At 37.4% G+C, this 15,116-nt stretch overlaps 1 protein-coding gene across 1 annotated transcript in view; it reads right to left on the bottom strand.

The window, feature by feature from the left end:
• The window catches only part of LOC109911921 (E3 ubiquitin-protein ligase CBL-B-like), a 51,734-nt gene extending 38,732 nt beyond the window's left edge, over positions 1-13,002 (bottom strand). The window contains exon 1 of the mRNA XM_048603070.1: positions 12,920-13,002. Coding sequence (XP_048459027.1) covers positions 12,920-13,002 — 83 coding nt within the window. The remainder of the gene's footprint in view (positions 1-12,919) is intronic.
• Between the last annotated feature and the right edge of the window lie 2,114 nt (positions 13,003-15,116).

Below are 15,116 nucleotides of genomic sequence, written 5' to 3'. Positions count from 1 at the left end.
CAGGGTTAACTTCCGATCAATTTTAAAATTACACGTTAGCAAATACTAATTGCAGAGTTATTGACTGACACAGTACAGTGATTCTGTTGCTCTCTCCTTTTAGGTTTATAGTATTACACATCAACAAAAAAAACTATGATCTCACAGTACTTCTTGGATCAAAAAGGCAATGCAAATTGAAAATGAAAAGTGAATAATGAAGACTTCTTGCAAATTAAAAGGTTTTTGCAGCTGCCAGAAAATCAGTTGTAGCATGCTTATAAAGGAAGGCCTTGTTTAAATGCACAAAGTGAACCCATGAACATGTGAATTAGCCTATTGTTCACTTTCAAGGCAGAAATGTAACGGTAACTTTACCCTTATTTACCTTTTTTTGGTGTCTTCATATTTTCTATTTATTACAAAAAGAATGCAAAGACTACATGACAATGACGGAGACAAGAACGAGAATTCGTAGACTACACAGTTAAAATAAAGGTTGTGTCACGGCAAGTTGCCCTTAGACAACACAAAGCTGCCTCAATTTTGGCATGCATTACATGCTTCACCAGCATGGAGGGGACACAAAGAAGCTGTGGGAAATGGCATCAGCATTTCCACAACATAGTAGCCATTATAATTCAAACACTTAAGCTGTGGCATAATCTTATGTCTACATCGTGTCATTTTGATAACCCCACAGCTCCTAGCCAAGAAATTTGGGTGGAAAGTATTTGGCCTGAGAGTACAATAACCTTCCTACAGAAAAAAAAGCTTCAGGAAACATTGAATTTGACTCATCTATTTGGCAGGCGAGCTTGTAAATAAGAAATGGTTCCAATTCTTCAAAGTAGGGGTCACAGAAAACTGCAATAATTTCATCCCTTTCAACATAATCAAAATATAATTTTCCCAAAACCTCAAAGGAACAAATGATGATAAAGCTCATTGCAGAACCAGCAGGATTAATGTTACGGAAATTAATGTTCCAGAAACACATTATATTTGCACATGAGTTTTGTTAGGAATTTTCAGACCAGTAGTGTGGTCTGCCATGGTTAAAGTAGGCTTTTATATAAATGGTATAAATAATTGCCTAATTAATCTACAAAAAAGAAATTGTCTAAAAACCTTAACAACTAGTAAATTCAGAATAACCGATAAAAAAAAATCAAATGGGGGACTAGAGGATAGTCAAAAAGCTGTTTCACACTTTTTTGGATGAACTCACTGAACAGCAAGTTACACATGTCAGGAAGGTTTCAAATTCAACTCATTGTAAATTGTTAATCTCAAAGTGCTGGTGCAAATACCATTTCATCTCAGCACTTTAAGAAAAAAGGATTCTTAGTGACCAGTGACCCCTGCTGGAAAATTGTCCCTATGCAAACCTCAATGACTAAGCAACACCCACATTACACGAGTAAATTAATAAAAAAATGCAAAGGTGTACTGCAAAATTGTTCAGGATAATATCCGAATTGTCATGAAGCCAGCCATTCACAGCCTGGCTGACCATGGGGACATCAAATATATCTCCAAGTAACTTATGAAGAGGTTCAGAGATTTGAAAAAGTTTATTCTCAAGAATGTTAACAGGAATTCAGTGACTGAGCACACCAAGTGTAAGACCATGAAGGCCATTGATGTGGTGCATGGGCTGAGGCACCAGAGACAGTCTCTTTGTCTTCAGGGTTGATGATCACTTCAGAAATAATGCAAATGTCAGTTGAAATTGTATCAAACCTCTATGATTCAACAGTCTTCTGATTTGCAGTGTTTATACTTTACATTAAGAATATTTACTTATGTGAGGGACTAAAAATATGCAATAATGATTGGAATCACAGACCATGAGGAAGGAAGAAAAGGCCTTTGCTTCATGTCGCATACAAGTTGCTAGGTTCTTAATCCAACAGAGAACAATTGACCAATTTAGGCTAATAGTGGAGCCCTTCCAGAGCTCATTACACCTTTTTAATGATTGTGGATTTTTTTCATTCCCAGGCCGTAGGTTATTGCTTTATTGGTCATCCCTGTTTGCCCTTAAGGTGGTGAGCTGCCTTCTTGAACCATTCAATGTCTATTTTGGCAAATTGGTGCAACAAAACTTCATGAAAAACAGATTTGATACTAATTCATCCTCCCACTTCACCCAATTCCTGAAGACTCACTTGCATTCCATTCACCTGCTCAACACTAAGAAACCAATCGCGCAGGTGGTTGCAGTCACCGTTTCAGGATTAGTATAAATTGAAATATTGGATTATATTTTAAGGGAATCATTCCACACTGAAGAATTTTGCATGCAAGCAGTTTCTATCCCATACATCTTATGCAGTCTGTTTTCTGTAAGACATATATATAGTGGGAAGCTTTGCTGGTCACAATGAATGCTCACACTTGTAAGACTGCACTGTGGCTGAATTCATGCAGATGAAAGTCAGGTATTTCATTTCTAAACCACGTGGAATTCAATTATCAGTTATCCATCCCCAATATTAAAGTTTAATCTTACATATAATGTGAAACACAGCAGAGACTCCAAAAGCTGGTTTCTTCACATAGGCATCGATACATGAATGCCTGGTAAACCACAACTTGGCCAACAAAACTTTTGCTTACTTTGTAATAATGTAACTGACCTTAATTTCTCTGAAATTAGTGCACATTAATTTCAAAATTAATTTCCGAGAATACATTGCATGAATACTAGTTCATACAACAGAAAATTGCCAAAACAGTTTTAATTCCCAACCGGTTAATTAACTTTAGGCAAAAAAAAATTAGTCAAAGAGGACTTTTGAATTCATTCTTCTCAAACTGAGAAGACAGTTACTTTTCTATGAGGGATCAGAAAATTTATTTTAAATCAGCTTATTATTCAATTGAAAATTAGGCTGAAATTTGGTTTATGAAATAGAACAAATTGATTGATAGTTTGTATAAATGATTTGAGGATCTGCAGAAGAAATACCACCTCAAAAAAAAACAGGCGTGCCGGAAACTTTTATTTTTATTCTTCCATGGGGTCTGGGTATCAGAGGAACTTCACAGCAAAGTTGCAGTATGGTTACAGAATTGACTAAGTTGGCTAAGACAGCAAGGGATGGATGGATGGATGTTTCTCAGACATAGAGGTAGCTTGCATTGTAAGTTTACCATGAAGCAATTTTGGATCCAATATTCTTTTACACTTTTATACATGACCTATGCTTTGGTGTAATAAAAGCAAAGTCTTGACCAACTCAGTAGGTCTGGTAGAATCTGTGGAGACAGAAGTAGGGCTAACATTTCGAGCCCGAAATGATTTATCTTTAGGGCTAAAAGGAGCTGGAAAATGGTGTGTTTTTTTTTTAAAATATTCATTCATGGGTTAAGAACTTGACTGGCTGGGCCAGTATTTATTACCCATCCACAGGTGCCCTTAGTAAGACGAGAGAGTGGGCTGTCATTTTGAATGCTGTAGTCCATTTCACGTAGGTTCACCCAAAAGGCTGTCAGAGAGGAAGTTCCAGAATTTTGACCAGCAACCCTGAAAGAAATGCAACATATTTCCAATTCAGGACTGAGGGTGGCTTGGAGGAGAACTTCCACGTGGCAGTACTGCTATGCATCTGCCTTGTCCTTCTAGATGATAATGGTCCTGGGTCTAAAAGGATCCTCGGTGAATATCTGCTAAGTAGTTAAGAAAGCATAGGGTCACTTAGCTTTATATACAGAGTGAATGTTATAAATCACTGATCAGATTTTAGCTGGAATCTTATAGTTGGATTTTGGGCACCACCCTTCAGGAAAAATATAAAGGCCTAAGAAAGGGTACAAAGGAGGTTTACCAGGGCATTAGCAGACCTAGGGGACTAATTTATGGAGAAGTTAGAGAAGTCAGTTCTCCCCAGAAAAGAGGATGTTAATATGTGGCTTAATAGAGGTATACATGGTAACTTTTGTGATAGAAATAGCTTGTTCTTCCCAGTGAGTGGGTCAATCAGCTGACTTCATAGGTTTCTAAAAATTGGAAAAGAAAATGATTTAGATAGGAGAGAAAAACATACTTTGCCAGAGAGTGTTGAGTTCTACCTTAAAAGATGATTTTATAAATAATTTTAAACTTTAAAAGGAATTGGGCAGTTACTTGAAAATGAGAAACATACACAGTTATGGACAAATGGTGGCATGTGGGACTAAGTACAAGTGCATTTTCAAAGAGCCAACACAAGTCCAGTTCTGATACCCAACATCCAACTGTGGACTTTTCAACAACTGTACTATAAAAGTAAGCATAAGAAACCTCGGTCAACTTGTATTTCGCTAACACAAATATTGGGAAAATTGTAAAGGTATAGACTTATATTTATGATATACCTCAAGACATTCCTCAAACAATTTGAAGTGCATCACATATAATTAATTTTACCCTGAAGTGCAATGCTTTTGTTAAGTCTACAAATATTAAGCTTTTTTTGTGTATTGGTTCTGGAATGCCAACCAGATCACCAGAACTCCACTGTTCTTCTCTGCACAGTGCTGTAAGATGTTCACCTAAGCCATAGAACAAATAGACATATACATCAGTTTGTCAGCTATGTCAAAAGGATGCTCCCTTATGACAGTCCTGCTGCAAGGTAGCAACACAAAAGCAGAGTGCAAGCCTGGAAGAGATGTAGAAATGCCAGAGTTAGGCTGAACCCATCATTTATAATGAAGCTATGATCCAAGATACCACTCTAACAGTAATGGCTCCAGCATGCTCCATGAGCAATCAGCTACACATCTTAAAACTCTTCTGAAATTGTGCCCACAATGGCTCAGCAGGGAACATAATACAAAAATGTATAGATCAAAAACAGTGTCTGCTAAATTAGCTGACCTGAGATAGGTTTGCAACCACAAACAGTGCAATTACTTCAAAAAATAGAAGGTGTGAACATAGCAAGAGAACAGTAGGAGGTGAAAGTTGCAAAGTTTCTGTCCACATTGAAACCCAGTTGAGAAAACAAAAATACACTCACCAATCGTTTAACTTCAATGGGATAATAGATTGGCCATCAAAGATGGGAAGCAAAATTGGGCATGGTGGACAGCCAACTGTCGATTGACTATCATTTGTTTTACATCCTCACCTAAGTTAGAAGTTAAAACTTTAGGGCCAAATCAAAGTTTTTGATTCCTCTTTCCACACGGACAAATAGTCAGGTGACAATTGTCACTTAGGTACACAGATATAAAATGCCTGCTTAGGGAGGATATGGAACAATCTCTAGTGGTCTCTACAGAGAAAAAAAAAATGATTAAGATGGGAGGTGGAAGAATTTCCAAATTAAACTTCATTTCACATCATCATGACGGCATGATTAACAAAATAGTTAGTTACTCAAAAATAGCTGAAACAATTTTGTTTCTCCCTGTTCCAAAATTGTTATTTTTGGCATGCAAAAGCACATGCATTTAACTTAAGGAAATTTAAATTTAGATTTATCCAAAATTAAGATTTCAGACTCATGAACTAGTCTGTCAGAAAATGTTCTACTACAGGCCAACAGCTAAATATAGTCATTCCAACACCACAAACCTTGTGGATTTTACTGGTGGAGGGTATAATGTAGGTCTTGTGAGCTGCAATAAAGTAATCAGTAGTCCAATAATTCTCCTTCAAAGATCATTTGCCAAAATGTGGTATTAGCTCATACTTTGATAAAGCAACAATGTCAAGGAGAATAGTGGTGCCACACAGATTAGTTCTTAGGCCAGAGTCCATTTAGCATCTTGTGTGTAAAATAATAATGAAGCACACAGATCCATATTTGATATTGAACCAACTCTTTACTGAAAGCTTTAATAGCTGTAAGAATGAGGAAGAGATGATGCATCGCAGCTTCCTCAGCTTAAACTATATATCTCAACTGGACTGTCAAAAGAACTCGAAACATAAAGACTAATTTAGGGATGGGGGTCAGATGGATCTAAGTTATATGATTATCTTTCTCAGTTACCTCCATGAGGCAAGTAGCAAAGCAGCACACAGAAGCCTGCAGTACTCTAAAAAAAAAAGACCAATCTTCTTGATAAACCATCTCCACGATACTGCGAATGTACACCCACTACAATTTCCCCATGACAGTGTTCTGCACTATGTCTGTGTCCCTAAATACCAATTATGATTTGACCACAGATGTTAAAATTTATACAATAACTTTGGCAGAAATCAGCGTGAAATATTTCCTACTACGACATAAACATCATACTTAAGTTTAAAACATTTGAAAAACACAAGCCACCCTTTTCGATAAGTACTTGATTGCCTACTATAAATGTTAATTCAATACTAGTGTTTTACAAATTACATTTTGCTGAAAGCATGTCTCCTATGTGTGACTGAGCAAAAATATATTATTTTTAAAAAACTATGATGCAACAAAATGGCCTTCCTTTGAATAAAATGATTTGCAGTATCTCAACCACAGAAAGTGTAGCTGGGCCAAGATGATGTATATGGATAGGTTCACACAATCTCTCAAAAATTATAAGCCACTGGAAAGAAAAGTGGAAGTAGTAGCAATGAAAAACAAAAACAGATCAACCTTTAATATTATTCAATAAAAGTTGCCCTCATTTCGAAGAAATGTAAAATATATAAACAGCGACAAAAAGAATGATAAGAAAGTCAGAAGAGGAATAAATGGGCAGATGAGGTGCAACTATTCACACAAAGTCTGATCTGAATGCTTAGACTGAATGTTAATATGAAGCTGGAAAGATATTGGTAAGAATTTCAATTAAAACATATTTTTAGAAATCTCTCTAAAGGATCTGTGTGTCACTAGCTAGGCCTGACAGGTAGTTAAAAACTGGACATAACAAAAACCAAAGAACTGCAAATGCTGGAAATCAAAAACAAAAACAGAAATTGGAAACTCTCAGCAGATCGGACAGCATCAGTGAAGACAAAGCAGAGTTAACATTTCAGGTCCCATGAACCTTCTTCAGAACTGATCATAGCTAGGAAAAGGTTGGTATATGCGCTGAAGATGGGTTTGGGGAGAGAACATCCTCCCCCTCTCTGGGCTTCATCGCCACCTATCATTTACTCCTCTCCTCTCCCCATTTTCAGCATTATACCAAACTTTAGCAAGCTACAATCAGTTCTGAAATAGGGTCACTGGACCCAAAACATTAATTCTACTTTGTCTCTAGAGAAGCTGTCAGACCTGCTAAGTTTTTCCAGCAATTTCCGCTTTGGTTAGGAAACTGGACATTCTGTTTTAGAACTCCAAGATCAACCAATCATTCCACAATCATTGAAGTTTAGTTTACAGGATATTTACAATGGACTGGACACCATGTCCTGATGGCCAAAGAACTTTCTCGTGGCTGATGCGCTAGGGACAGAGAAACTTCTCTTAACAATGAGGGAGAAGGGCAGTAGAAAAGGAAAGAGGGAAGAAAATCTTGCACATCAGATTCCATATCTTAGGGCCCCATGAAGGGGGTGCTCAAAGATCTGTGGATTACAAATTGGCTTGTTTCTTGTCAGAAATTTCTAAGCCTAAGTAGCTGTCATCCTTGAATCATGGGACAGCAGACATGCGTCAACCAATGCTATGCAACAATCTACAATTTATTACACCTTCTTACTTCCTCTATGTTAGTAAAATTGAAATGGGGATAAGGAGGAAATTGGCCAAACAAAAACTAAAATGCCCATGCTATCTATCCAATGTTTTCTGGTTTAAAGTTAAATATTTAAGAACATGGTCCTCGAAAGGTTTATTAGAAAGCTCACAACAACCTGACTCAAAGTATTCTTTACAGATGAGAAAATATTTGTTTCCATTGCAAAAAATGTGAATGTTCCATTAAAATATTTTGGAGAAAGCTTTTTTTCAAAAATGATTGAAATACTGACTCGCAATCTTTGACAAGTCAAAACATATTAAACCACATACACTAAATATTTCTTTAAAATACATCAATACCCCATACATACCAGCAGAACATGAAAGAAAGCACAAGTCAGACATTTCTTTTATACAGCATAACATACACATTACAGTATTGACAATTTCAAACCAACAGCTGCTTCAAAAAAACTACCAATAACCTTGTGCAAACATGAGAATACTTCTGCATGTTAGGTCCCAGGAGACAGAATATTTATTCTACAGATCAAACCATTGTTGTGCTACTTCTGCACAAAATCAGGCCTTCAATGCAATGTATAGAGAGAATTATTATGTTCATTTAGACTTCTTTAAAAGCAAGATTTTTAAGAAGTGTGATTCCTGTCATACTAGATTTATTAAATTTGATGTTTAGGAATATTTTGGTCATTTTTCTATATTCTGCTGCATCAAGTCAGAGTCATTTCTGAAATCCTTTAAACAACACATTTCAATATTTCACCTTGCTGTACATGAAGATGTCAAGCAGAGGAATTAACTCTTGGCTTAAAAGTCAATCCAATGTACTGTCTTCACTGGAGCAATCACTCACTTGCTCCATGAATTACAATTAAGAAGTATGCTAACAAGAATGACTAGAAGTACTTGATAGTCAAACATTGGGTGTATTTCTTTGAGCAATGAGATCCACAAAAAAAAAGCCTCCTTTACCATGATCCATGCTAAGGATTACATTGAACTAAGGTACAACTGACAAATAGCCACTGATGTATTCAATATTAAAACACAATTATTTCTGGAAAACCCACTTCACATTTGCTGCTTTTTTTAAAAAAAACACATGAAGAAGGAAAATTGATTTTTTTTAATGCCAAGAAAACTATACTAACACCACCAATATAAAATAGAATAAATGAACTCTAAATTTAATTATTTTGGAATACTCTGAATACTCTTGATCAGATTGATCAGCCCTGTAGAAATAACTGGCTAACTACGGAGAGATTATTGGACTGTCAGTAACAAGCCGAATCAACTCCATTCACACCTCAATGTCCTCACAATAGGACTGATAAAACAGACTATTTGCACTTACAGCTCAACTTGCAATGAGCCTTCAGCAATGTGTCAGATGAAATTTAATCCAAACAAGTGTGGTTTCTTTCCTTTTGCCAGGAAGAATGAGGCAAGGCAATAGAAACGGAAGGGACACATTGCTGAAGCTTTCCATCTTGCACTCATCAGGATAGGCAGAGGAATCCCAAGAGTCAAAGGGAACGACAATTTATTCTGCATGAGTGACATGGTGCTATTTGGTTGGCACGTGGACTCTCATTGTGTGAGGCATGTTAAGGAGATTGCACCCAGGAACAATTACCCGAAGCTTTTGTTTAAATGCAAAAAAGGCAATTCGACTCTGGCTCACTTGAGGTTGCTAAAACCTATTATACAGAGCCTGGTATTTTAAAAGGCAAAAGGAATTTGTCCCGGCATTACGTCTTTTCAATTAAAGAATTAATTGGGGGATTCATTGTTTCCTGCTGTATTCCCCATGACACTGCGTAAACCTGAGTATTAAAATGAATAAATTAGCTTTTTTGTTTACCAAATTAATTCTATGTGGGATGTGGACATCACTGGCAAACCAGCATTTGTTGCCTTTCCCAAATTACCTGTAATCTGAGATAACAAGGTGCAGAGCTGGATGAACACAGCAGGCCAAGCAGCATCAGAGGAACAGGAAGACTGACGTTTCGGGCCTAGACCCTTCTGAGTTGGCAAGCTAAGCCATTTCAGAAGGGTATTAAGAGTTAACCACAATGAGTCACAAGTGAGCCAAAACAGGAAAGGATGGCAGATTTCCTTCCCTGAATGACAGTGAAATGACATGAATTTCTTTTTTGTGGTTACTATTTACTGAGACAAGTTTTATTTATCAATGCAATTTAAATTCCACCAACTGTTGTAGGATTAGAACCCATTTTCCCACAGGATTAGTCTGGACCTCTGGATTACAAGTCCAGTGACAGTACCATACTGCTGTCTCCACTTCTAAAAAATATCTACTTTAACCAAAACTACTTAAAACGCCCTGACATACAATGTAGTGGCTAGACACTCAACATTCCTTATGTTAGAACAAACATGTTAGAAAAACACCAGATGTCAGCCAGCATTTGTACAGGGAGAAACAAGAGCTAATGTTTCAGGTTGCTTCATCAGATTAGAAAAAAAGCAAGAAATAAAGGTTTTTTTTAAACCAGTTTAAGTGGTGTGGGATGTAAAAGAATGGAGAAGATCTGTGATGGGATCAAGGAGAGAGGAGATTAAATAACAAAAGATTTCAAGACAACAGGTAACAGCTCAAAACAGTGCTATTAAATATAGGACAGAAACAAAGATTCACATGGGGCTTAGTCCAACACGTTTATTTGAAATCACAAGTTTTTAGAGCGTTGCCCCTCGTCAGGTGAAGTTTGATTTCTGACCTTGTCCACCCCAGTTCAACAACGGCACCTCCACATCAACAAATGAGGCTTGAACAACTGAAAAACCCAACAGAATGCAACATTAAATGATAAAGAACGTGCTTAGGCAACATCAACCAGCAAAGCAAAAAAGGAATAATACGCAGCACAGAACGGAGTCAGAGATTATGATTCAAAATTGCTGACAGCAATTTTGAGATTTTTAAAAATGTTAACTTCCAAAAACGATTTCTAAATATCTACTCTGACACATGTCTAGAAGTCAAGTATTGAAAACGATGCTGGCCTACACCTTAAAACAAGATTTCAAACAATACATTTCAATATCTTAAAATTACACATGGTGTTTTGCAGCGGGTATGGCGATTCATTTTATAAGATTAGTGCAGATACTAACATTATATTTCTGTAGAGCGTAATAACAAAATGTCATTTAGCCAAAACTAATATTTAAACGCAAGAAAATCTGCCAAACAAAACACTTAAAAATTCACACCTTAGTTCGACATAACTTACCTGTTAGCCACAATTTTTTTTGTAACAATGCAGGTACCAATAAAAGGTATACTAAGAGAAATGATGTATAATGATCAGCATATGATGTATAATAGAAAATCCTGAAATGGGCAATTATTAATCTGTTTCAAACAGAAAAAGGGCAGATTTTGATCAGCTGAAGAAACAAGACAGAATTATACAACTTCCCTAATTTTTATTTGCATTAGGGGCAGGTTTAAGATGTATTCATGCTCAGTATCACCAAAAGAACTGCGGATGCTGTGAATCAGGAACAAAAACAGAAGTTGCTGGAAAAGCTCAGCAGGTCTGGCAGCATCTGTAAAGGAAAAAATCAGAGATCACATTTCAGGTCCGGTTCTGAGGAAGGCTCACCGGACCCGAAACGTTAATTCTGATTTTTTCTTCACAGATGCTGCCAGACCTGCTGGGCTTTTCCAGCAACTTCTGATTTTGATCTCAGCATCACCCCCTGACATCCCAAATAATGTTTCTGTAGAAAAAGATATAAAATTTAATTTTGAAAGTAACTTGAGAGCTCAGTTAACCTATACTTAATGTGTATAGTTATTATATACCAGGTTTCACAATTAAGGGTCAAGAACAGATATTATAAGGTAAATAAAAATAAGGATTATCAACTTTGACAATAAGACGATGCAAATTTCAAGTAGCAGTTTAATGAAACCGCTCTAAAAATGTTCACAGAAATTGCTAGTGAAACGCAGCAGATCTGGCAGAATCTATGGAAAGAAAAAAAGAGTTATCATTTCGGGTTCAGTGACCTTTCTTCAAATCTGTTTTCTCACTATACATGCTGCCGGCCCTGCTGAGTTTCTCCAGCAATTTCTGTTTTTGCTTCAGATCGCCAGCATTCACAAACCTTTATTTTATCTAAGATTATTTACATTGGTTTCATAAAGACTATTATGGTGCCAATATCTATGCAATGGACAGGTTATTAGCCTTATTTGAATGTTGCATGATGCAGAAACAATCACATTCTGTTTTTGTATATTGAGATTTTGGAATAGAGCACTACGAAATAAACTGCGTTGTAAGCTAGTGTCTTACTAAATATGGAAATTGTTTATGATAACTGAATTACTACACAGTTTCAGAATGCAGTTAAGGTTTAAATGAGGAACTTCAAGTCGACAGTTTAAGCAAAATACGATTTGGGACTAATTTACAATCTTCGTGGAGTTTTTAAAACGTACAAAATTATCTGAAATGAACTACGGGAAAAGTATTTTGCATTCATCAATGCAGCAATAAAGTCGTAAGTTATCTGCTTTTGGTCAAAGTGTGTCAGGCAGAAATAAGACAAAAGTAAACATTTGGAGAAGTTAACTGAAGGTAGTAAGTATGGATTTTTTTTTAACCTTCATTTCAGAAAACTGCTTCTAACAAAATTTTCAGGTCACATTTTCTTCCCTAATGTAGCCCCAGTAACTCCTGAATAGTTAGTGTGGCCTTTCAAGCCTATAGTCACATTTATTTCTTCACCACTATCATGATGAAAGCAGTGCAGTGCAGTTGTTGTGTTTAGTACTTCCTGTTTGCCAGCAGCTGATCTAGATTTTTTCTTAATCCAACACATGTTTTCAACTATTAGTAACTGTAGAAGATGACAAATAACTAAATAGAGATGTTTAGGTTTGAAAACTTGATCCTGTTAGTTGAACAGTCAGCTAGATATGCAACTAACCTTGCAGTGCACTACATCATTTCTGCATCGTTAAAAAGAGAACCTCTAGAGGATTTCTCCCAGACCCTGAAACACACCGGGCAATGGCAAGATTCTTAACAGAAAAGAGCCAAGTTTGCATCCAAGATTTGAACAGCATGCTGAGAATCCACCAGTGAGCCGCAACAGGACTATTTGCATACATTAACATCTCATCAATGCCTATTTGCACCTTATTGATATGCAATTTGCTATTCTACAACACACTATGGAGAAAATAGACAGCAACAATTTCAAACATGAAAGTCTGAGTAGGTATCTGGTGGTTCCAACTCATTGCCTACTCTTCTCGGTCTCCATCTTGGCCAGCCCTTTCCAACCTACTGGGGCAAGCTCCATGGGTAGAAACTGCCTGCACCCTCGCCATGGTAGTTGGCATTCAATACAAACCAGTCTCATCATATCATCATGGCACATCTCTGACTCTCAAACTACAGTTCTCTACTTCAACGCTGCATTTTGGAGTGCACAGACACCTTGCATTGTTGTGATGCCATCAAGCCACTTTGTGTGGAGGGAAAAGTAGCTGTCTTGCTCATCACATCAGGATAGATCTGAGTTCTTTACTTTCACTCTTAGCATTTGCTCACTTTACACCTGCTTGGATGCTCACAGCATGTCTGCCTTGCCTTGCAGCCTCATTCAGAACTTAAATTCAGGCTCATAGCATTTGGTATCATCCTACATTTAGCTTGTCATACTAGCTAACAGAGATCTATCAAGGGGAATGGACATGTTGCTGTACAACCATAGGCTAACATCAATGTCACACCGATAGCACATGCCTGCATCTTATACAGCAAACACATGGCTATTTTGCTGAAGCATATGTAATGTCTCAGGGTCTAAGGGGAGTAGTCATTAGTCAAGGTGGAGCTATCATCAGGCAGGGGTGTTGTCACAGACAGTCAAAGGTAGCATCCAATCTCTGTCCAGGAGCTTGGTTAGTCAACCACGTGGGGTAGTCAGGGCCAGGGGTAAATTATCACTACATTCAGGGGAGTAGGCCACGGTCAGTCTTGCGGGTCCAGTGCAACCAGTCCAGGGATTAGCAGTATGTCAGTTGGGAAGTTGCAGAGAGATCAATTCGGAGACTAGTCACTCTTAAGTTGGAGCTGTCCTTCCAATTCAGTTAATCAGGGGAGGTGAGCTGCAGTATTTCATGAAATTTAAGCTGCGTAGGAGGTAGGTTGTGAAGATCAACTTTACAGATTGGAGGCACTATGCTGGGATGTAGAGGGGTCAATAATTGAGATGGGGGCAACTTACATATAAAGATGAGATACAATTAGAAGATATGAATTTCTGCTTTTGGGGTGGGTGGTTCATTGTCAGCTGCTACCACCCTAGCTTCAATGGGGGCATCGGGGAGTGACAGGTAAAGGAGGATACTCTGTTTCCACTAGTTGGGATTACATCAGGAACTAGGGGTCACAATTTCAAGACTGTCAGCGAGACAGCGAGGACTGATATAAGGAGAAACGTCTTCACTGAGTTGTTAGGAATCAGAATGTGCTCCATGGGAGAGTGGTGGAGGTAGATTTCACAGGTGATTTCAAAACAGAGCTTGATATATATTTGAAAGTGATTAATTTCAAGAGCTACAGAGATAAGGCTGGAGAATGGGACGAGGTGGGTAGCTCTTTTGGGTGCCGGTACAGGCACAATGAGTCAAATGGCTTCCTTCTGTACTGTAGAATTCTATGATTCTACATCACTCCATGGAATTTGAGTTTTACACCTATGTCTAATGAATCCAAATCTACTTCTCCACCACCAATTGTGTTGTTGGAATTTTGTATTCAACATCAAGAGTTCTTGAGTCAGAACCTCTGTAGCAAAAAACCAAAGCCAAATTATTCAGCTCCTGCTAAAAACACCACACCCTTTCTGGCAAACAGCACATTCATAATTTTTAAGTGATTCAAGTTGTATCAACTGAACAAACAGAATATGATACTTATTAATCAGCAGATTACACTGCTTTATTGCACAGGAAAGCTAATCATTCGAACCCAATGTTGACTTGGTCTGCTGTAGAAAAAATACAGCCAAAAGAAGAGATATCATGCCTAAGTTATGCACACTAAGACATTACTGACTATATATTGTCAGTTTCAGCCACTCGGTAACGTTCCTACCTTGTCAGAAGGTTGTGGGTTCAAGTTCAGGTCTAGTTACTTGAACACCAAAATTGAGACTAAAATTTCAGAAAGAACACCGTATTGTTCAAAGTGTGGTCTTTAATGGCTCCTCAAACACCGTCTAATTTCTAAGGTGGATGTCAAAGAAGTCATGGTGCTACTGCAAAGAACTAAAAGAAATTAAACCTAATGAATCAGCTGGCATTGACAATGATAGCTGGGAACCTTGCAAAGTCCTCCTCCCTGGTGTCCTAGTCAATATTTATCAGTCAATCATGTCATAAAAATCAGTGTCTAGTCATTACCACATTGCTGTTAGCACATAAACCAACACGCA

This window comes from Rhincodon typus, chromosome 11 (genome assembly GCF_021869965.1).
Source record: "Rhincodon typus isolate 14 chromosome 11, sRhiTyp1.1, whole genome shotgun sequence".
NCBI lineage: Eukaryota > Metazoa > Chordata > Chondrichthyes > Orectolobiformes > Rhincodontidae > Rhincodon > Rhincodon typus.
This window is presented reverse-complemented; position numbering and strand designations above follow the sequence as displayed.